This window comes from Macaca thibetana, chromosome 2, assembly GCF_024542745.1.
Source record: "Macaca thibetana thibetana isolate TM-01 chromosome 2, ASM2454274v1, whole genome shotgun sequence".
Lineage (NCBI taxonomy): Eukaryota > Metazoa > Chordata > Mammalia > Primates > Cercopithecidae > Macaca > Macaca thibetana.
The window spans coordinates 30,940,142-30,964,190 of NC_065579.1; the positions used below are offsets into that span (position 1 = coordinate 30,940,142).

Genomic DNA, 24,049 nt, shown 5'->3' on the forward strand with positions numbered 1-24,049 from the left:
GCACATTTTCTTTATCCAGTCATCCGTCCATTGCTGGACACTTAGGTTGCTTCTCTATCTTTGCTCTGAACTGTGTCACCCTATGTTTTTGTCACATATGCAATAAGTCTCTTAAAATGTCAAGTACTCTTCAAGGCTGTTTTTATAACTGATAGCAGAACAAATATAGAGAAAATCTTTTCAGTTAAAAATTATTTAATGACATTTGTTCAAATGGCCCTTTAATTATAGAGATAATAAAATTGACAGGTTAACAGTATTTCCTCACAGTTTTGGAACCCAAAACTAGAAGGCCATTTGTGTTGCCAAAACTACCAAAATTCTAATTTTATTACCTCCAAGTGATGGAATTATTTGAATTCAAAGGTTTAGAGACGGGAATTGAAAATATGTTTTATTAAACGTAAACTTTTCCTGTCGGCTTTAGAAGAGGTTTTTTACATGTTGATTTTTCTGTTGCTATGGTTACTCCCCTTCTTGTCACCCTGACAGTGAGTTGAAAGCCATTGACAGTATTAATCTCTGTGGCTGAGCTTAGGCCATTTTTAGATATGCCATACTTCACACATAATTGCACGTGGGTGAGCAGCCTACGCTAGTCTGATCTGTGAGCAGCTGGGCTGAGCTGCCAGCTGTTTGCAGGGAATCTATGAGCTGCTCATCCTTCTGGGCTCTAATGCCCTAACCCTCCTGCTCCCAATGGAGGTGTTTCCATTCATCTGTTTGGTATTTGGACACCTTAGTTTCCAGCAGCTTGCCCTTTCATTGATGAGTCATACAGATAATGAGATGGTTAAATGCAATTAATTAAGGAAAATTTGATTTCCTGTGCTTCTGTTGAGAGTACTGTAACTCATAGGATCTTAGAATATTAAAGATGTAAAAGCCCTAGAAATCAACCTAGGTGTTCTTTATTCGCAGATGAGGAAGCCAAGACCCAGGAAGGGTCAGTGACACAGCCAGCTAGCTGGCAATGAGAGTCCAGACCTGAATCCAGTCCTTGGCTTCTCTTTCACTAATTAGTCTACTGAGGCCACACTTGAATCAGGAGTAGGATTTCAAATCTTACGTTATTTTATTGCACCCATCGTAACTGATGTTGTACTTGTCATAATATTTATGCATGAATTAGCTGAAAAAGGAGGCCAGTTTTGAACATCAGTTTATTTGCCTCCGTAAGAACTTCATAAACTTAATTTTCTGATGTTTATAAAAACAACTTTCAACGAATATCTTTGGAAATGTTCAATAAGGCAATTAACAAATGACATTTGAAAAAGTGAGAAAGAAAATGTGATCACCAGACAGCTTTCTCTCTGTCAACTACACTATGTCATGATTATTTTAAGAATTTTAAATACTGCTTTTTATTGTGGGTAGCAGAGTCCTCTATAGGAGGAAAGGATACACTTCACCTGAAGATCTTGTTAAAAATGAAGATTCTGGAGTCCAATGTTGGAGGCACGAGCCTGTAGTCTCAGCTACTGGGAGTGCTGTTGTGGGAGGGTCACTTGAGGCCAGGAGTTTGAGGGTACAGTGTGCTGGTGATCTGGCCTGTGAATAACCACTGCCCTCCAGCCTGTGCAACATATCAAGATGACATCTCCAAAAAGGGAACCCTGACCAGCGTGGCCATGCCTATAATCCTAGCGCTTTGGGAGGCCAAGGAGGGAGGATTGCTTAAGCTCAGGAGTTCAAGATCAGCCTAGACAACATAGTGAGACCCAGTCTCTATTTTAAAAAAAAATTAAAAATTAGTTGGGCATGGTGGCACGTGTCTGTAGTCCCATCTACTCAGGAAGCTGAGCTGGGAGGATCACTTGTGCCGGGAGGTGGTGGATGCTCATGCCACTGCACTGCAGTCTAGGTGAGAGAGCAAGACCCTATCTCTAAAAAAATAAAATAAAGAAAAGAGAACCTTTGTTCATTGTTGGTGGGAACATAAATTGGTACAATTACTATGGAGAACAGTTTGGAAGTTTCTCAAAAACTAAAAATTGAGCTAACTAAAAATATGATCCTGTAATTCCATTCCTGGGTATATACCCAAAAGCAAAGGAAATCAGTATATTGAAGAGATACCAGCACTCCTATGTTTTTTTAGCACTGTTCACAATAGCTAAGATTTTGAAGCAACCTAAGTGTCCATCAACAGATGAATGGATAAAGAAAATGTGGTACATGAAAAGAATGGAGCACTAGGCCGGGCGCGGCGGCTCACGCCTGTAATCCCAGCACTTTGGGAGGCTGAGGCGGGTGGATCACGAGGTCAGAAGATGAAGACCATCCTGGCTAACATGGTGAAACCCCGTCTCTACCAAAAATACAAAAAATTAGCCAGGCATGGTGGTGAGCACCTGTAGTCCCAGCTACTCAGGAGGCTGAGGCAGAATGGCGTGAATCCAGGAGGTGGAGCTTGCAGTGAGCCAAGATCACGCCACTGCACTCCAGCCTGGGCGACAGAGCAAGACTCCATCTCAAAAAAAAAGAGTGGAGCACTATTCAACCATAAAAAGAATGAGATCCTGTCATTTGCAACAACATAGATAGAAGTGGAGGTCATTATATTAAATAAGCTAGGCACAGAAAGACAGACTTTTCATGTTCTCTCTTATTTGTGGGATCTAAAAATAAAAACGATTGAACTCATGGAGATAGAAAGTCGAATGATGGTAACACAAAGGATAAACGCTTGAGGTGATGGATACCTCATTCACCCTGGCGTGATTATTATGCATTACATGCCTATATCAAAATATCTGATGTAACCCAAAAATATATACACCTACTGTGTACTAGCAAAACTTTAAAAATAAAAAAAAAATTTTAAATGCCATCTCAACAGGATTCCGATACAGTAGGTCTGATGTGGGACCTGAACTTCTCCATTTCTAACAGACTTCGAATAACTTGCTGTTACTGGCCCTTGACAGATTCTGAGCAGTAAGGAGTAAGAGAACTTAAATTATTTAGACTGGATTCAGCTAATATATTCATAAACCTGTTAACATATTCATAACCCCATTCTTCAAGCATGTGTGCACCTAAACTCTGTGGGCAGAGAGCCCACTACCTCCCATAGCATTCTGATGTAGCCTGCAATCCTCTGAAATTCAGAAGTTCTTTTTCAGCCTCCATCACCTTGTTCTAGTTGAAGCTGTTTGCCCCTGGTTTTATCACTGGAAGACTTGCAACAATTGGTCAGCATCTTCCTTATACCAACCCTATACCTATTTAGAAAAACTTAGCAAACTACACACTACCTTATCCCTCTTCAGGCCAGGATGCCACCACTCCAGTAATGGGGCCTCAGTACAGGCTGTCCAACTTTTATCATTTTGCTTTCCATTTTCTGGTTCTTTCCCTTTTTCTTATATGCTTTTCCACAGGAGGAACCCAAATTGAATTATTTTCTTTCTTTTTAAAAAAAAAAAATATATAATACCAAGTCCATCATCTTTGGTAAACTTACTCTGAATTCAAAGTGTATCAGCATTTTGGTTTTTCTCTCTTTCTCTTTTAACTGCTCTATGTAGATATTGCAGGCTATATCGAAGGGTGACCACGGTGGCCCCCAGTGGCTGCCTTGGCATTGTAGCACTCCCACGGGGGGTGGCATTCCCACTAAGGACAAGCCTTACTTAGGCTCCAAGCTTTTCAGTGATGCCTTTATTCTTCTAATTCAGTAAGGAAGAGACTTTTTTGGTTAATAGTCTTGTTGGATTTCTTTCTTTTTTTAAATTATACTTTAAGTTCTGGGATATATGTGCAGAACATGCAGGTTTGTTACATAGGTATACACATGCCATAGTGGTTTGCTGCACCCATCAACCCGTCATCTACTTAGGTATTTCTCCTAATGCTATCCTTCCCCTAGCCCCTCACCCCCGACAGGTAGCGGTGTATGATGTTCCCCTCCCTGTGTCCATGTGCTCTCATTGTTCAACTCTGACTTATGAGTGAGAATATGCAGTGTTTGGTTTTCTGTTCCTGTGTTAGTTTGCTGAAAATGATGGTTTCCAGCATAATATCTAAATAAAAGTTTGGTCATTTCTAACAATTATAGTCATACTTGGCAGCTTTGCTATGGAGGCAAGACTCTACTATAGAAGACCAAAATACACCAACTCACCAGCTTTCCCAGTTTGAAAGGGGCAAATGTCCTTTGTGTCATTTCATTCATGGTAGAGCATTTAACACAACAGTAGGATGAAGTTTATATACCTGTCACATACAATAGCAACTGCTATTAGTTCCTATGTGCCGCATTGAGTGCCAAGTACTTCACAAACAGTATCTCTAATCTCCCAGTAAGTCTGCAAGTTGAGAGAGAGTATCCCTAGTGTACAGTGGAGGAAACTGTGACTCAGCGTGCCTTACATACTTGGTGGGAGGTTTCACAGCTAGGTAATAGCAGACCAGGCAGGATTCAGTCCCAGCTCTGTCTGATCCTGCAGCCTATTTTCATCCTTTCATACCAGGCTGCCTCTCCATGTTTTCCAATCCCAACTTTCTTTAGCTAATGATCCAACAGCCACAAAACTCATCTACCTCATCATCTGTGGAAACAGGCTTACTACCAATTGCTTGATAGCTCAAGGACTTTGGGGCCACCACAAACATCTCATGCTGAGGACAAGAGCATATGAGCAGGGGGAGATGAAGCCCAAGATTTAAAAGCTGATGTTCATTGCCTTGGACCATGTTTACATTCTAGCTGCAGAATAGCACTTAACTTTCACTCAGTCCTCATGTCAGCAAAACCTTTTTGGCCTGAAATTCACAACATATATATTTATCTTAAGCCCAGTTCAAAGAGTCTTATTTGACTAAATGATGTAATTTTAAGGCAGTCATACCCAAACTGCTGTCCTGTCTCATAGCTCCCAAATAAGGGCATGATGGCAAAACCCCAGATTATTTCATATTACCAAGGCATCAACTATATTTCTGTTTTTATTTTTAGAAGTACATATTCTGCCAAAGGCATCTAACCATTACTGGAACTTAGAGACCTTTCAAGTTTAAAAATATATGTAGTCTCCTTTTTTGGTTGACTCTAAAGTCATAGCCGTATCACGATTAGGACAGATTTTACTGGGAGGTGTCATGCTTCCATATTACTCTCTGGTGCACAGGGTGATAAGTGCTAGGAGAATAATATGCCAAATAGTAGAGATCAGTAAAGATTCAGAACTCTATGCCACGCTTACTCAGTTCACTTAAGATAACTTTATTGGCCTCAAGAATTGTCTTTAGTGTAATATGCAAATTTGCCTAGTCTTACCCGTAGATTTTCCTAAGTAATGTTCCTCTCCCAGTGCTGAGTTTTGGGTCTTCAGCCATTCTGGCAGCTGGATGCCAAAGAGGATCCTTGATTATATTTCTGTGCAATCTTCATTTTGCTTTTTAAGAAAATTAACTTGGCTCTTAATAGACCATCAGTGAATGTTATTTCTCTTCACCTGCCCCTACCACTTCTCAATCTAAGATCTGGTTAATCATATTAGTATCTCTTAAATCTTCATCTGGGATATGTCTCACCTACATTTATTCCTTAGGGGTAAAAATCAGCCCTAATGGTAGCAGGAAGGCCCTTGCCTCACATTGGTCACTTAGCCAATTACCTGCTCTCTCATGTAAAAACAGGTTCTGGCTGGGCGCGGTGGCTCTAATCCCAGCACTTTGGGAGGCCGGGGTGGGCAGATCACGAGGTCAGGAGTTCGAGACCAGCCTGACCAACATGGTGAAACCTTGTCTCTACTAAAAATACAAAAATTAGCCAGGCGTGGTGGCGCACGCCTGTAATCCCAGCTACTCAGGGGACTGAGACAGTAGAATTGCTTGAACCCAGGAGGCGGAGGTTGCAGCGAACTGAGATCATGCCACTGCACTCCAGCCTGGGTGACAGAGCGAGACTCCATCTCAAAAAAAAAAAAAAAAGGTTCTAGGGGAATGGTGAAGTGGGGAGTGGTAATCTGAAATTGAAATTGAATTCAGTGTATATGTAAAAGTTAAGTAAAATTTCAAAGTAGGGAGAGAGAGCGGGAGAGAATATACTTCTTCCGGAATACCTACACTGATGCATAGCTTCACATGAAGAAAACCGGGTTCTCCCCCAGAGTACTAGTGATTTCAGAAACATTAGCAAGGAGCAGTGGGGTTTTAAAGTGATAGGAATACATTGAATAGAGCGCCATATTTAGAACCTGAACACCTTGAGCACCATATTTAGAGCCTGGCACCTTTGGTGCCAGGTAGAACAGTGCAGTTTCAGGAAGCATTCAGTCTCTGAGCCTCATCATTGAATTATTGTCCAAGAGTGAGAGAGAAAGCAAGAGGGACCCAACAACGAGGTGCTATTGGAGGGAAGACTGCTAATGGGAAACCGACGCTTAGATGTGGTAAGTTCGAGGGGGACTTTGAAGAAAAGGCAGGACATGTCGTTATAGGGAAGATGGGAGGGACTTCTAGGAGGGGGAATGGATTTGCAAGGACACGCAAAGATACACACCATGTACTGGAGGTTGCATGATGAATTTGATGCCTTCTCCTAGGGTTTGGACAACTATGGCACACACCCTGTGCACAGACATCCCTTTGTCAATGTTCAATAAAAGCCAGTAGTGACAAATGACAGGTCTGCCCCTCTTTCTGACTAATGGCCACCTCTTAAGCCACTGTCACACTGGGCCTACCTCCCTTAATCCGACCTCTCTATTTTATAACAGTGTGCATAGTTCCTCTTTAGAGTCTACTGCAGTCCCTTACATGAGATTGTTAAAGGTCAGGGTAACTAAATTCCTGTCAGAGATGAGAAAGCCTCAAAAAACAGAATCCAGATATCTGAATATTTAAGGAATCAAGGGAGGAGGAAACATAGTAAGCAATAATAATAATTGCAAGACAGTATGCAGAAATAGAAGGCTTTGATTATCTCATCTAATCCTCTCAGCAACCTTCTGAGATGGGTATTACCCGCATCTCACTGATGGGTTTAGTGACATACAGAAGATCATATCTCAAGGTCATCAAAACCCAAGCCCTTTGTTACCGTTGCCAGTGCTCCAAAATGCTCTCTGATAGAAATGATTGTACAGTCTGTTTTGCGTATAGGTAACTGCCTGTTTCTGGCTGACCTCACTTCAGTCAGTTCCACCATGGAATAAAAGGCACTATATCTCAAGGCAATCAAGTCAGTGCCAATATCCCATCCTGTGCCTCCTCATATCTCTAGTCCCTTCATCAGTGCCATACACATAATCAGGGAGCTCAGGAGTCTGAAAGATCTGAAATCTAATCCCAGTTGCCCCACTTTCAAGTCGTGAGACCTCAAATAACAGACCTGGCATTTCTGGCCTTGGCTTCCTTTTCTGTAATATGTTGATGGCTCTCAACTAGAAGGGTTGCTGAGATAGTCAGTGAGGTAACGTGGCACGTAGAAATGAAAACTACTGGGTGCGGAGCTTCCATAGTGGGTTAGGTGTGGTGCTAAGCACTTGACCTGTGCTGTCTCCCTGTTTCTTCACAGTCATCCTATGAGGAGGATGCTGTTATTACCCCTCAGGCACACGGAGGTTAAACGCCTTGCCCAGTTCCACCTCTGTTAAAGCCAGATGTTCTGCTTTTGTCCCCTTTCTACTCACCCCCTCACCACCACCAAATAAGGCTTATGTTACCTTTTGCACCAGCCATTTAAAACATTTACTTGAAAACACTTTTATTCTAGCATTGAAAAAGTTAAGTTTTTAAGAAATTGGAAAAGTGGTTTGTTTACCATTTTCATTACCCTTAGAGTTAGAGATCTATTTCTGTGGCACTGACATTCCATTAAAAATAGTGGCATCACCATGGGGTTGTTAGGTGAATGAGATTTTTGTGTGTAATTTCCACAGAAGTGGTTAGTTATGTGACATTTTCCTCTTTAGTTTCAGTGCTCCAACATTTATAATACATAATACTTAAATGTGAGGAGATTATAAAGAGTGTAATCTTCCTTTTACACAGAAACAAAGAGAAAGAGCCTTTATAGCAAAATTTATTCTGCCTTTGGCTATGAGGAGAATTGTATTTTACGTTGGAAATGTAAACATTTTAAGTCATGGAAAGACATCATTAAGTTTTTCTACTTTTACATGCAGATGTAACTTACTTAAAACAGTAGATTTGTGACTAGGAGGTTATATGTAAGTAGAATGCTTGTAAGTGCTACCTTATATAGGGGAACTGTTAGGGAAAGGATTTACATGGTCAGTACTCTTAGTAAAATGTAAATTCTTGTATTCAAAACATTTAGCAGCCTCTGAAGGTGCCCTTTTGTTTTAATTTGAATTTACCCTGGATTTCTTAAAGTGAGCCTAGTCAGCTCAGCTGATTTTAAAAAAAGGTTTATCCCTGAAATTAAGTGAACAGTTCACTTAACCAGGGGAGATCGTCCTGGTTTTCAGGGGAGACGGTCCTCATTTTCATCAGGTCCTAAAAGGTGGTCCTTGACTCAGTCCATAAATTAAGGCTAAAGAATTGCTAGATGAGGGTATGCTGGTGGTGATACCACAGCTCTGAGTTCTTCCCTCTTCTTGGGTGAACCCACTCTGCACTGCTTTCTGCAGCTGTCTTGACATCAGGCCAGAGCATTGAATTCTGCATGCAGGACAAGATTAGTAGGTTGCATTGTCTTTTATTGGAGGAACTGGATGCTTTCATCCTGTGTTACAATTAGGCAGTCTGGCTGCTGTACTAGGTCTGCTGTACTAGGTCCAATATTGTCTCATCTGAACTTATGGTGAGACACCTGGCACCTGTGAATGTGACCTTATTCGGAAATGGGGTCTTTATAGATGTAGTTCAGTGAAGATAAGATCATACTAGATTAGGGCTCACCCTAATCTAGTGGCTGGTGTCCTTAAGAGGGGAAGTTCGATAACAGACATACAGGGAGAATGCCGTGTGATGATGGATGCAAAGACTGGAGCAATGCATGTACAAGCTAAGGAATGCCAAGGATTGTTGACAACCACCAGAAGCTAAGTAGAGTCAAGGAGGAAATCTCTAGAACCTTTGGAGGAAGCGTAGCCCTGCCAATAGCCAATAGCTTGATTTCAGACTTAGCCTCCAGAACTGACAGAGAATACATTTCTGTTGTTTTAGGCCACCCAGTTTGTAGTACTCTGTTACAGCAGCTCTAGAAAATGAATACAGCTGCTAATAACATAACCTGCATCCCCCTCCAAAAAATAGACAAATCAGGAGGTTACTTTTTTTTCCCACAACTAAAAGAAGCCCATAGGTAGACAGTCTAAACAGGGACAGTGGCTCCATGATGTGTTCCAGGTGCCTCCTTAAACTGTGGTCCCTATCACAGCTTTTGCCTTCACCACCACTCCCCTTCTCAACTTACCCCTGCAAGCACCACCACTTCTACTCTTGAATAGATGGATCTGTGAGAGGCTCACAGCAAAACAGGGCATGACTAGGACTTCCTGGTTCACAGGTTTTTCAGGCAATGGGGCCAAAATGATTTGGGAAGATCTTGTGCAGACACTGATACTTCTGTATTGGGATGATAAATCTATGTCCCTAAACTCACGTGTGCAGAAATTGTGCTCTAAAACTTCATCCCCACCAATGATAATCAAAGGCCTTGAACTTGCCAGTTAAAGACAACTCAGTCTCTTATAGACTAACCATTTTTTTCTGAGCAGGTGCCCACACTTAGTTTCTCTACTCTGTCTCTTCTCCCTGCCAAGATGGTGCCAGGGTTCTGGAATGGGTTCACGTGTCTCTTTGGTGTTTGCAGAAGAGCTTCTGAGTGTCTTCTAGGTCCTTGCCTCTAAAGAGAGCTTTGTGTTCCTGTACATTTCTGGGTTTCATTTTCCACTAGAGCCACTGACTGCCCTGTATGCCCATAGACTGTGACCTAAAGGCCGTTGGTCCTTGTTGCTGCTGGCCATGGGCCCCGCCATTACACTGGGGGCCGAAGCCAGGCAATTTGGCCACATCTTCTTGTTTTAGGATGTGTTCCACAGCAGACTATCAAAGGGGCAAGCAGGAGACAAAGGTCTAGTTAGGACAGCAGTTTACATTGGTTTCTGCAGATTCCCCCTTTGTGCTGGCCTCTGCCCTGTGGGTATGACCTCCAGGGGCACTTTCTTTAGTTCCTTGAACCCAGGAAGCCCCCTATTCTTCCACCAAATATCCTGATGCTCCTGATTCCACTTGCTGAGCTTCCTTTGGGGCCCTGGGAGCAGTCTCCTTGCTGCCCCCACCTACCCAGTAGGAGCTGAGAAACCTGAGCCCACCTTTCAGCTCAGCAGGGACAAAATCCATTTCCCTGTCCAAGCATCCAGTGCTATGTGCCACGCTGCCTCTGCCAGCCCTCAGGCCCTCACAGCTCAACCTGAAAAGCCATAGCAGTCCTGCAAACAAAGTCATCTTTCTCAATCCTCTAAAACAGGGGTTCCTGCTCCTGGGTCATGCACCAGTACCGGTCCGTGGCCTGTTAGGAACTGGACTGCACAGCAGGAGGTGAGGAGCACGTGAGCCAGCATTACCACCTGAGCTCCACCTCCTGTCACATCAGAGGCAGCATTAGATTCTGGTAGGATCACAACCCTATTGTGAACTGTGCGTGCGAGGGATCAGGGTTGTGTGCTCCTTGTAAGACTCTAGTGCCTGATGATCTGAGGTGGAACAGTTTCATCGCAAAACCATTTCCCCCACCATTTGTGGAAAAAAAATGTGTTCCATGAAACCAGTCTCTGGTACCAAAAAGGTTGGGGACTGCTGCTCTAAAACACCTACAGAATTGGTTCTTGTGAATTTTCTGCAGTTGCTTATTGTTAATGTCTTGTTGAGTGGATTCTATTTTGTTTTTTTATTGAGAGAAAACAAATTGTTACAGGCTTTTAAGGAAACCAAAAACATTTGCTCTCTGATTACATCTGTCATTCCATTCCCATTCAGCTTGCTTTCTTGTTTTGTAGCAGGCCATTCTAATAGCCAAAACTACAGTCAAGTTTTCTCAATAAGTAAAAGCTGTTGCTTTTCTGCTACAGTATGTAAGAAGACTTATCACCCTGGTTTATGAATTTAGTCTTACTGAAGATTCTAATAAATTATCAGGCTGGAGGCATGTTGATGGTATCAGTGTTTGCCCTGTCCCTTACTGGAAATACTTTTTGGAAATATTTAGAATAGTAGTGTTTTGATATGCAAGCTCCAAGCATGTTTTTTCATGTTCATTTATTAATTCATTCCATCAGTCCGTAAATACTTATCATGTACCTGTAATGCACCAGGCATTTATTCTGAGGGCTAGAAATAGAGCTCTGAGCAAGAACACCTCGGAGTTTATATCCTGTTAGGGGGAGACTGACAGTGAATAAACCAGCAAATACATGCATCAGACAGTGACAAGTGCTTATAAATACAGTAAAACAGACGGTATGGTAGAGACTGGAGAGTTCTTTAGGGGCTTCTTTAGTCTGGGTGGGCAGGAAGGCTGCTCTGAGGAGACAACACCGAAGCAGAAAGTTGAACAATAAAGCCTGTGTGCATAGATTTGGAGCAAGAGCCCCCAGGCCAAGGGCACAGTGCACTGACCCTGCCTCTGCCAGTGCAGGGCATTGAGCAAGTGAGGAGTGGTATATTAGCCCTAGTAGCTATACGGAGCCAAGCATGGAATCCAGGAGTCCCGTAGCAACTGGAACAATCTTAAGTGAGTGACTAAGAATGTAGCATGGAAGACATTATAAGTGGGGCATTTTTTTACACCACAAAGAATAAGAAAGCAGATGTTAATGGAGGGTGAACATGCTCACTGTAGTGATTCTCAGATTGGTGTATCTATCAGCATGTTTTTAAAAATGTGTTTTAATTGTGCTCTCCTCCCTTCCTCCACCAACACATTCTCTTGTACATCCCCAGGAAACTAGGCTTTCCTCCCAACCCCGGCTCCTTGTGAGAATCCTGCCTCAGAATGCCACAGTTCCTGCTAGAGCTGTGTGCATCCCTGCAGGCAGATGAAAGCAAGGAAGGCTAAGGACCACTGAGTGTTTAACATACCGACAGGCAAGCAGCTCAGTGCAGTGCTGAGCCTGATGGTCAGAAGCTGGCTTGGTGGGTTCCTCAGATCAGGTCTGGAGGAAAGACTTCTCATGTGGCGGCTAAGTCTCCTAGAGGAGACTCCATAGACACTGTCATCTAATGACAACCTGTAGTGCCATGAGGTTGGCCTCTCATTTTTACTATCATGTTGAAATGGCAACATGTTTTATGTTATAAATCCTTAAAGACAGTTTCTTTATTAATTTCAGTCACCTGGAAGGAATTGGTCTTTAGAGAGAGGTGAGGTAACATCATTGACCCATGAGGCTATATATAGGAAGCCCAGGCTGAAAAGCTTCCTCCTAGAGATTAGATGAATGGCCCAGGCTGTCGGCCACATCATGTCAGCAAGAGGTACCCAGATCTCTTATTGGAAGTGAAGACACATCTGTCATGATGAGAGCACATTCATGGAATGTTGGAGGGGAGGCTGTGTGTATCAGGCCTAGTGCTGCCCTCTCCACTCCACGCTGCAGCTTCCCCATCTGCAGTTTGCAGAGCATCCTTTGTGGGAATAGTTGTTGTGAGATTTGGCAGAAAACTTCCCAAGCCTGTCTGAAGTTACGGTGTGGCAGCAGGTAGGTTATGCTCGGAGCATTGGTTATGAAATGTCATTCTTCTATTTTCAGTAAATATTCAAGATGTGATATTACAAGAAAATTTGGAAAAAGAAGATCAAATTCTGGTTTCCCTGGCAGGATTAAAACAGGTATATGCATTGCTCTGACACTATTTCTTTGTGTCCCTCCTGCTGTGGGGACGGACTCCCAGGGCATGTAGCACCATGTTAGAGCCAGCATCCCCCTAACCCTTTTTTCTTCCCAGACAGAGCCCCTTCTGCATCTCCACCTCTTTATGCCCCCTGTTCCTTCTAACGATTATATCTGACTAGCTTGCAACCCACACTGGTTTTCCATTTTCCACACCTCTCCTTCCTCTTACCAAACCCATTCTATTTGTTCCTTACCCAAAGCTAGTGTGGGTAGATCAGCATCATATTCAGTCATTCATCCATGAATTCATGAATGTCTTTGGAGCACAAGTCATAATTAGTACCTACAGCAGGCCTTAGGCCCTCAAGGACCACATTGACCCAAGCCTTGAAGATCTAAATGAAACATAAATGTCAGTGAAAAAGAGTATGCTGTTTCCAGATGCCTACCTATGCTATGAACAGTCCAGCTCAGGTGGAGCCACGTTAGTGAGTAAGCTGTGCAGTGGGAGTGGGTGTGGAGGCAAATTATGCTTCCTGTTTTAAGATAGTGTTAAGTATGTGACTCCCATATGTGACCCTGCGAGAACTTGGCTATTAAATGTCCTGACGTTTTTCTTGCTCACTGCTAAGCCAGCAGCTTTGATAAAATTAGATTTTTTCTCATTATTTATTTCTTATAGTAAAATACTAATATTCATACTATTAAAAATGATGGATGACACAGCTAGTTTAAATGTCTGAGAGATTTAGCTAGCATCTGAAAACAAACTCATCCATTTTATTCATTTATTTTCTTCTTCTTTGAACATAGATCAAAGACATTCTAAAAGGTTCCCTGCGTTTTAACCAGAGCCAGCTAGAGGCCGAAGAGAACGAACAGATCACCATCGCGGACAACCACTACTGCTCCAGCGGCCAGGGCCAGGGCCGAGGCCAGGGCCAGAGCGATCAAATGTCTGGGGTCATTAAACAGGTACAGAAGCTCTGATGCACATGTTACATTAACTCAAAGGGAGCACATTCACATAAGTTCCTCAAAGTTAAGAATCATATAAACCCTATCAAAGTTACTTCAGATTATCATGTGTGAAGTTCAGCTGTGGAGGTGCCGTGTAGAGCTGTGCAGCCTGTGCACTCTGTGCTGCAGGGGGTGCCATTCACAATGATACTGATGAGACAAGTGTCTCCTAGAGTCATGCGGTAAGTGCCCTACAAACGTGTATGCAGCAGTGTTGCCTGAGCCTCCTGCCATGCCCATTCTGTGGGATGGGAGAGCTGGATCTCTGTCTTGGTTGTCAGTTGCCTCCAGTTGATGCCTCTTTTCCCCTTTAGGAAGTACTGTCTACGCTTTCCTAATGCTATCTCAAGTGGATTTCACTTTGCTAGAACCTTTTTTGCCAAACTTACTTTCTTGCCTTCATGGGGAGGGACTTCTCATTAATGTCTGCCATCTGCGGCAGGGGTCTGTAAAGGCCTTCAGAGTAAGTATTTCAGGATTTGCAGGCAACATACGGTCATCTGTGTCACATATTCATTGTTTTATTCTGTGTGTGTGTGTGTTTGTATCTTGTTTTTGCTTTATCACAAGCCTTTAAAAATATATAAACCATGCTCAGCTTGGGGGCCATGCAAAAACAGGCCATAGGCTGGATTTGGCCATAGTGTGCTGACCCCTACTCTCAGATGTCGACATTGTATATCATTTATTTTATCACAGAACCACAGAATTTCCCAGCTACAAAGGATCTTCCTACAGCTTCCTTATGTGCCTAGTCCTGCCTGCTCATTTGACCAGTGAGAAAATGAAGGTCAGAGAGACACACACAGGCTCCGAGGCCAGAGGCACTTAGCCTGCCAGGCATTATGTTTTCAGAAACCCTGCCCCAACCCAGTAAGCTTCAGTCCCACCATGCTGCCTTGCTGTCCATTATCCGATAAGACAAAGAGATTGTTCATTTCCCACCTATATTTTAAATTATTAATAATATTTTTTAAATCAGCTTACAAAGTTTCATCTTGGAAAATGAACATTAGCAAAATATTATCTAAGTCGCTTTCTCAAAAACTAGCATTCAGACACTTGTAAATTATTTATTTTTTGTGTGAGTTTAAAACAGCAAAATGACATTTGAGTGGGAATGTTTTTCAGTTTTAAGGGTGCTCTTCCAGAAGAGACTCCGTGGGTGACTTCCGCTTGAGGCCGTATGAAATGTTCATGGAGTGCTTTGGCTCTGCATTTGTAGCCACATGAATGCGACAGTGATACTGCCAGTTTAATTTCATTCGTTTCTTCACAGATTCTCCTTCCTTGCACAGATGTTTTATTTTTCAATAATCATTTACTTATTCAAATATTACTGAGTGTAGGCCCAGCCACAATGCATTTATAATTGAAAATTTTATTTAAAACCTTAGCATAATTTTTTAGTTGAGTGTGTCAGTTTGCTACAGAAAAAAGATATTTTAAAACCACTAATGAATTTGTTAAATTTAAAACTTAATGGTTATACTTTGCAGTTGTCATCCCTGGTTTCTGTATTTGTAAGAACCTACCAATGACCACTGCTGCCCCGGTGGACCCCGCCGTACATACCCAAGATAAGCTAGCCATGAGGTGTGTCTGTGTGAATGAAACTGCGCCCTTGTTCTGGCAGGGCCCCATCACGTGCAGCATCCAAGAGAGACACTGCACCTCTGCATGTGCTTCTGAGACACAGTCTGCCCTTCCTGGGGCTGAGACCCCACAAGTGAAAATAAAATGGCTTATCTTCTCTACCTCTTCTCTGCCATGGCCCTTCCCCATAGCTGTTAGCAGTTTATACAAAGCCAGTACTCCTGAAAAAGGTTTTACTAAAGAAGAGAGAAACAGAGAAGCAGTGCTCTCCTCTCTCCTTCAGGGAAATCTTGAGATTTCTTGAGAGAATTCCTGAATTCAAGCAAGTCAGAAAGAAGCCAAGTGCATGGGGCCTTCCACTGCAAAACCCAAGGATCTGGGCTAGGCTGATAAAGGCCCCGGGGGTCTACCAGGCATGAGATAGCTGCCAAGTACCCACCTTCTCCCTGCAGGAGCTAACTCATCAGTGCTTGGAGCTGGCTAGGTTTTCCTCCTCACTGCTTGTGGGAAGAGATACAGAGGGCTGTGGACAGGCTACACCCAGGAACATGCGTCCCAAGAGAGCCAAGTGGGAGTTCTGAAGGCTTCCAGGGCCTGCTGTGCCAGGAACTGGTTTTACTGTCCAAGACTATGGGATATATCCCCTGCTCTCATGAGCTCCCAGTTATGGAGGGCCAGAGCCTAGGGGAGCAGTGCTAGGCAGGTTCTTGACACATTGGAGATGTAAGCACCACATGTTGGGTTTGTAATGGGTTGTGTCATAGCACATTCCTAACTTAGGGATGGGTTTTCGTTGCTTTCTTGGTTAATCAGTAAATAATGTCTAAAAGATAGTGCAGAAGGACCAGGCTCCCCTGCCTAGTGACACATGGCTCATGGTCCCCCTGCCGATGCCCTTCCTCAAAAGCAACTGTGAAAGTGTTCTTCCGTTGTGGGAATTCACATGCCCTGCTCCTCACTGTAAGGTTGGTGTGACATGGCTCATCGTGTTCTTTCTGTTTGGTTTGCAAATCTTACCCCTCCAGCTCTGAAAACAGCAGTCTTGTGAAATTGTATTCTATAGAGTGAGAAGAGCTACACGCTCTCCCTCCCTTCTCAGCATCTATCCTCACACATTCGTTTGGGAAGTATTTGATGAACTAACTCAAATCAACTACAGTAGAAGGCAGACTTTGTGGGACCCTGGGTCCATTAGTCAGCCAGCACATCACTTGCCCTTTTGGTACTTGGGTCCCCTCTTTTAATCCGCATATTGTCTACTATTACAGCTACCAGCCACATAGCTATTTAAATTTAAATGCACTAAATTTCAATAGAATTAAAAATTCAGTTCCTCAGTCACACTAGCCACTTTTCAAGTGTTTGGCATCCACCTGTGGCTAGGGGCTGCCGTACTGAGTAGCACAGATAGAGAGCATTTCCATCATCATGGAAAATGTCTGTTGAACAGTGCTGGTCTATAGTTGGGCTCACCTGCTTCTACAACCATCCTAAACTCAAGCTGTGAAATGGGGTAGGACTGGGAAGATGGCAGACAGTGGGTAAGAGGGATATGTGTTGTGATGATCCTGGCTAGTTTTAGGCAGGACTGACAGGTTGAAGACTTTTCTAATTGTGTAAGACTTACCCATATCTGGTAAAAAGAGAGGATTGACCTAGGGATTTACAACACTTCTGTAAATGTTATAAATGGCACCAGATAGCAGTTAAGGCTGCTAGAGAAGTCCATAAAGAAGTCAGCTCTGCATCTAGAAAAAAATTATAGGTGGGAGTCCAGAAGAGTGGGGTCTTTTGTTGTGCCTTGTGACATTGGCCAAGCTACCAGGTCTCTTATTTGGGCTTGTTTGCTTGATCTGTAATGCAAAGGGGCAAGGAGAGGGGTCAGTAAAAGAAAATGCCTGCTAAGGACCTGTCAGCTCTAACTTGCTTTGTCTGTGAAGGCAGTCTGTGACCTTCATCTAGGAACTGGGGGAAGCATGCTAAATACCTAGAGTAATGGTAGAAACTAGCTTTACTTTTAGTCATGGGCTTTGAAAAGTATTTCTCCACTTCAGAATCTTACTGACACCTTTACTATAAGCTAAAGGAGAATAAGTGATCTCAGTATCTCTGAAGCAGAGGCACCACTCTAAAAACTAGGCCCTGCTGAACGTGCTCTTCTATTTTCAACCTAGGATAAGCTCCACCAAGTAGCATTCCAGCCCTGTGTTGTGGTGAGAGGTCAAGATTTTCAGTTTACAGTGCAGGACAACTGTCTGTGAACAAAGTGTCTACACTCTGGAAGAAGTCAAACCCAGGGGCCTCTGTTGATTCCCCAGCAGCTTTCAGTGCACTCCTCAAAGGCAGCACGGCTCTTACCAGGTGCACCTTATATAGAGACAGTCATGGGGAAGAGATTTTAGTTCTTTTCCTCCAACTCAGAAAAAAGACAGTCCTTCTCTACCAAACAGCTCCAGTGTCGTTTGAGATCACATCCCCTGCTACCAGATTACCGCGTGCTACGTTTTTCTTCGCTTGTGTAGGAGTTAATGTGTTGATAGAATGTTAGCAGCTTTAGAACCTGAGATGAAGAACCTCAAGGCCTGTTGCAGCTCTGTGATCTTAAAGGCCAATTTTGTTTATGTTCTCCAACTGAATATCCTAAAGGTTGGTGAATCATTAGAGGTGGAAGGTTCCTGAGCCATTATTTAGCCACTCGCCCCCTACATCACTGAGGAGGACGTGAGATTTAGAGAGTGGCCTGTCAGTCAGGGCTCAAGGCCAGATTTTCCTGAGAACTGTTACTCATTCCCCTTCTTGGCTCTGCACACAGCCCACAGCGCCCACAGATGGCCGAGGCCATGCCAGTCTGGAGGCCCAAGGACTCAGGAGACACTTCCAGTCAGGGGTCTCCATATATCTCATTAGACTGGAGACCCCAGCACGAGACTCCACCCACGCTGTGGGGAGGGTAGGCCGGCAGGGTGAGGGAGGCAGGTGTGGGCACTACATCACCTTACAGCACCACTGGGTGAGGCATTCTTTCTGCCAGGCTGGCACTGGATGTCCTTGGTCAAACTATGGCTTTGCTAACCCAAAACCTTTACCTGTGTTCGTGGATGTTAACTTTATTAAGTTAAAAAATAAAAAGCTACTCATAATTCCTTAGAAAGAAAAGAAAATAATTGTTGAGTAAAGCAATTCTATCTCTATACTTTTTGCCATTATACTTTGCAATTGCCATTCTTGGTTTTCCCATTCATAGAACCTAGTGGTTACCACCATTGCTCCAGGAGACCCCTATGTGCATACCCAAGATGAGCTAGCAATGAGATCTAGATGAGATGAAATACCTCAGGCCTTCTGAAAGCTATCCTTCTAGCCAGTAATAAAATCACTCCAGATGTGGCAGCTCACATTAGGGAGCCAGCAGCTGCCCATGTCATCTCACTATATCATGACAACACATTAGGAGGAAGACACTGTCTTTATCCCTGTTTCACAGATGAAAGGTAAAGTTCAAGAAGGATGGGTGATTAGCGTGGCAGGGTCCCGCATGAGGCTGGTAGGGATTCTGCCTGCAACCTGTCGGCCAGCTCCTGAACCTGGCTCTCCCCAGCAGCACAGGCACTGCCTCCGTCTGAAGCTTGTCAAACAGGAGCTTTACTTTGTTCCCTCAGGGAAGCCAGCATTTGGCTTTGGAGGGGCTTACAAGATGCTGCTGGCACCGCACCACTGGTAAATGCGTGGGCTTCGGGGCAGCAGGTCAAACACTGCGTCTTTCAAGATCGAATGTAGGCTGAGGTGGCCTAGCTTTCCACAGCGCGTCCCCCAGTTCACAGGGCCTTCCATTCAGTTCTTTGCCGGTTTCTTCTTTCATCCACCTGTACTTCTCACTGCACTTCACAGGCCTCTTCAGAAACGCCAGGGTGCACCGATAGAGGGAGTTCCGATGACTTCATCCTGATTTCCAAAGAAGATGATGGGAGCAGTGCCAGGGGCTCCTTCTCTGGCCAGGCCCAGCCTCTTCGCACCCTCAGAAGCTCCTCTGGGAAAAGCCAGGCCCCAGCCTGCTCCCCACTGGTGTTCTCAGATCCGCTGATGGGCCCAGCCTCAGCTTCCTCCAGCAACCCCAGCTCCAGCCCTGATGACGACAGTAGCAAGGACTCTGGCTTCACCATTGTGAGTCCCCTGGACATCTGACCACAGTGCCCAGTCCTGCCCCACAGGGATCCAGCCACCCTTTAGTGGCCCCAAGGCCAGACTGAGGCTTGCCCAGTGGAGACCCTTCTGAAACCACTGCTTCCTTCCCGGCATGCATTTGGCATTGGTCTAGCCCTTTGAAACCCCTTAGAGAGAAGCATATATGGCCACAAAGCACACAGGCTTAGGTTTGCCAAATGCAGACAGGGCTTTCTGGGCCCTTACCTAACCCCTACCCGACTCTTGCTCTGAGTTAGAGCTGAGTTACATACCCAGTATCACACTCACAGTTAGAAAAGTAGAAACACTTTTCCTCTGTCCCCTTCCTCCCAGCCAAGAATGTGTGGCAGCTCCATCAGTTATACTTAGAAGGAGGAGAAATCGTTTTTTCCTATCTTCTATCCCTCAAAGCACCAGACATAGGAAAATTGGTTTATACCAAGAAAGCTTCCTCTGTGGAAATCTGTCTAAGCCTACTTTATTCCTGCATTGGGAAGCCATATCGCAGATCTAAATGCGATAGAATGAACTAGAACTAGTGGATTCCAGGGCTGGGGGGAAAAAAACAAACCCATTACTGACCTCTCAAAGTTATAATGATCTCTGCAAACAGGGTCTAAACTTAGGAATCATATTTAGGTGCGATGTAGCATCAGATTTTTTTTGATGTATTAAAGAATGCATCTCCAGTCCTTAGGCCATCAATGTCTCTCCTTAAACAATTGTATTTCACCTTTTAGAATCTTTCATAGTCAGAAAACAAGGTTACTATAAGCCAGTTTTTGCTGCACTGATTTCAAAAGATATAAGAATATTACTATCCTTCAGATGGAAAATGTGGCCTTGACTTTATGGGATAAACATCTTTCAGACAGTTTTCTAGTCAAGTTTCTCTGGTTTCAGAGCTGTATATATACACCTGTCAACTGAGGAGTAAAGGGAAAAACCCAAGTTCGTTCCCACCCAAAGTCAGCATTCCTCATTGGCCTTAAAGTAGCAGTCACAAGACTTAGAGAATTGGACCTAGAGTCCCTTCTGTGGGGAATAAGGATACCTAGAGAACATTCCAGATGCCAAGAGGATGCAGGATTTCTGCACAACCTCTTCCCTTCTTGGAAGTCAAATGTAGGAACTGCAGGGCCTGTGCTCATCTGTGAACCTGCATCCTGGGCACCACTGCCAGGACCGGGACTGACATGCCAGTGCCTTCCTGGGCCGCACAGAGACTCTCCCCCTTGTCAGCCAGCACCTTAGGAAACCATCATGGGCACAGAGCATCACATGAGTTGTTTCTCTCTTTAAAGAAGATTCCCTGGAAAGGATGCTTTTCCTCTCCTCTGCCTGCGCAGGAATTCTAACAGGAATGGGTAAGGATGGCAGAGGGACACAGTGCCTGTCTCGCCTCCATCAGGGAGAGCAGCCATACCAGGGATGACTGACTCTTTGAGCCTGTCCTCAGAGGATGGCGAAGCAGCTGGGCAGTGGAGGCCTTCATGGTAACAAATGAAAGCTCAGTATAGAGGAGCAGACACTGTCTACGTCCCTCCCACTGCTCACCTTATATATCTGTGTAGACAAATGTGATAATGACATGATTTCCCACCTGCCCTCCAAGAAAATGGTGACTCCCTCTCAAGTCAGCTACTGGAGAGAGGAGGGTTCTCATTAGCTCTGCAGTTTGCTCTTAAACTCTAGCAGGGAAATCTCCTCTTCCCACATCAGCATGTAAGGTGAATAATAACTGTGGTTTTGCCAGACAACAGGTTGTCTGGCCTTCAACCACTGGGCAGTTGCCTGGCAGATGCACACAGTAGCTCCCTGGCTTCTGGCTCTGAGTGTTCCTCTCAGCACCTCTGAGTAAGTTGCTGCCAAGCACATATCCCTATGACAACACTTTGTAAGCCACGGGGCCCCCATACAGTGAGTGACCTTGCAGCTGTGCAGGGTTGCCATTGGTCACTTTCGCACCTTGGGAAGGTGTCAGTGTTTTCAGTTCTCAGGTAAGAGGTGTAGAACTGTTCCCGCCAGGGCTCTGGGATCGACTGGAAAGGACCACAAAGCTGGTCATCCCTGGGCAGCTGGGCCACTGTCACCTGCTGACCTCTAGTATTTCCTTTGCCCTAGAGCTAGAGTCATGATAGCTGAGGTCTCTGGCCCTGCAAGAGTCACTAGGCACCCACCATGCCAATAAGGCTCTCCGCTGGCTCCCTGCAGTTGGCTGGGTGTTTAATAGTCACTGAAAACTCCCAGCCCTGCTGCACACTAGAGGCAGGTCCTCGTGGTCCTCTCTATCCTGTGCTCCTATGTTGGTGGCATGTGAGGACCAATGGGTTCACTCAGAGATAGTGCTTCTGTGTCCCCCAACAAGCTCACGCCCTCTTGGGAGGAGAGAGACATACAAGAACAGTGGGTCATGGGCAGTACCAGCCTCAAATTCCCACAGGCTCATACTCAGACAATTGTATTACTGCCTTTTGTTTTTTAAGTGTTTTTTTTTTATTCTTCATAGTTGAGTATTATTTGCAATTTTATTAGTTACAGTGCTATTAAAGAATATGTGTTCCTTTTATTATTTTATCAGATACTTATGTTTACTTGCACATTTTTTAAATCTTGAATATATTGTGTTTTGTTAACAAATGTAGTAATCAGTGGAACTCTTCTTATGTTTTGATTATTAGCAGTTAAATACATTTTGTATACATGAAGCTTAGATTAATTCCCATCATCATCTCCTTTTTTTATATATGCCCCTATGTGTTTTATGCATTCCTCTTTGATCAGATTGGAATTTGAGCTAAAATTTAGCTTTGTACATTACGTGTGAGAGTTACAGACTAGCAAGTCTAATTACTTTGCCTTACCTTGAGTGTATGCCACAGGGTCAGATAACACGTTAAACATTTAGTTACACTGGATTACTCTGCCAAAGCTGACCTCCTGCTGATGTTCAGAGGTAACTGCAATCTGGAAAGAGATAATATCACTGCAGAAGGAATGTGACTCTAAAAATAAACCAGGACCTCCCTGTGATTTGCCTTGTCTGCAGATGACCGATGGACTCTCGTGTGTCAGCCCTGGGCTTGCTAAGGAAGCTGCCTCAGGGAGTTGGGGGTCAGTTGCCGCTCTCAACGGGAATGCGGGAATGCCTCCTCTCCTTGTCAGAGATGCTGAACAAATAGCAAGCTCTGTGGCAGTCATGCTGGCCTCCTAATAATAACCTGTCAGAGTTGATGCACATGATTTTTGTGTTTTTTTTTAAGAAACTGCCCCAGGGGTTCATTATAGAACAGGAGTGTGTATGGAAGACTTAGGTCCCCACATAGAGTGGCCGTTCTGTGGCGGCTACAACCAATTCCATCCCTTCTTTCCTGCGGACACACACCTGGCCCCTGGCCCCTGCCCTGTGTGTCCAGAGGAGGGGCACTGGGGAGGCTGTGGAGCAGAGGGAAGAGGCCGGATGCATTGAGGATGGCACCTGGCAAGCCAGGCTTCCTTCTCAAAGGCCAGACTGCTTTCTCAGTGTTACTTTCTAAAGCTCTCTTTTTATGGTGTTATAAAGATGTATAAAGTTGGTATAAACAGGCTTGAGACCACTTTGATGTAAAAGCTGTCATAGCAGTTTTTCTTACAGTGGCACAATTCATTTGATTGATGGAATATTCAGTGATGCCATTTATGTCCTATCGCTTTTTTCTCATCCATCTTTATGCTATAACTCATATTGATTTAAGAAATGATTTCTCCTTTTGGCAAAGCGATCCCATTCAATATGGTTATAATAAAAGACTAATGTGAAACTGAGACTGTAGCTTGACTTATTTCAGGCCATGCATGGGGGCACAAGGTGCTGATCAGGCCCGGCCCAGAGGAGTCCCTCGGAGTGCATCGTCAGGCGGGGAGTGGACAATGGAACCATGCAGCAGCCCCAGCACTGTGGTCCAGCCTCACTGCACCACGGGGCAGGTCCTAGGCCTGGCCCAGGGCTCACACCCAACTCTGACATACCCTTCCTACCTTGGGCTAGTTTCTTAACTTCTGGGGCCTCAGTTTCCTTATCCGCAAACGGAAGATAATAGTAGTCACCTAGCTCATAGGGTGTGGTGGGGATTGAAGAGGATAACAATTGAAAGTACCTAGCACAGAGCCTGACATACCATGAAATGCCTGACAGTTTCAAAGATGATGCTTAATTCTGGAAGAGCCCCTGGAGGTCATGTAGTCCTACCCCGACCATTGACAGCCAGGACCTCAGAGGCTGCTGGGGGGCCCGGGTCCCACCCTGAGGCAGCCCTGCTCAGCCCACTGGTCCAAGAGACCATTTTAGGGGCGGCCCCAATGGCTTGCTATCCATCAGCACCAGGTTTGCCCTGGTAGCCACACTTCCACCAATCCAATGTGAGATTGGTGAAAAGGCCACAGGTGAGGATGGG

General features: G+C 44.3%; 1 protein-coding gene across 12 annotated transcripts in view; it reads left to right on the forward strand.

Annotated features, from left to right (window-relative positions):
- The window catches only part of TBC1D5 (TBC1 domain family member 5), a 566,253-nt gene extending 542,841 nt beyond the window's left edge, over positions 1 to 23,412 (forward strand). For all 12 annotated transcript variants that reach the window (XM_050779554.1, XM_050779547.1, XM_050779557.1 and 9 more), the window contains 3 exons: positions 12,735 to 12,814; positions 13,632 to 13,793; positions 19,323 to 23,412. In XM_050779554.1, the coding sequence (XP_050635511.1) occupies positions 12,735 to 12,814; positions 13,632 to 13,793; positions 19,323 to 19,616 (536 nt within the window). In that variant the 3' untranslated portion in view covers positions 19,617 to 23,412. The remainder of the gene's footprint in view (positions 1 to 12,734; positions 12,815 to 13,631; positions 13,794 to 19,322) is intronic.
- Positions 23,413 to 24,049: the final 637 nt, after the last annotated feature.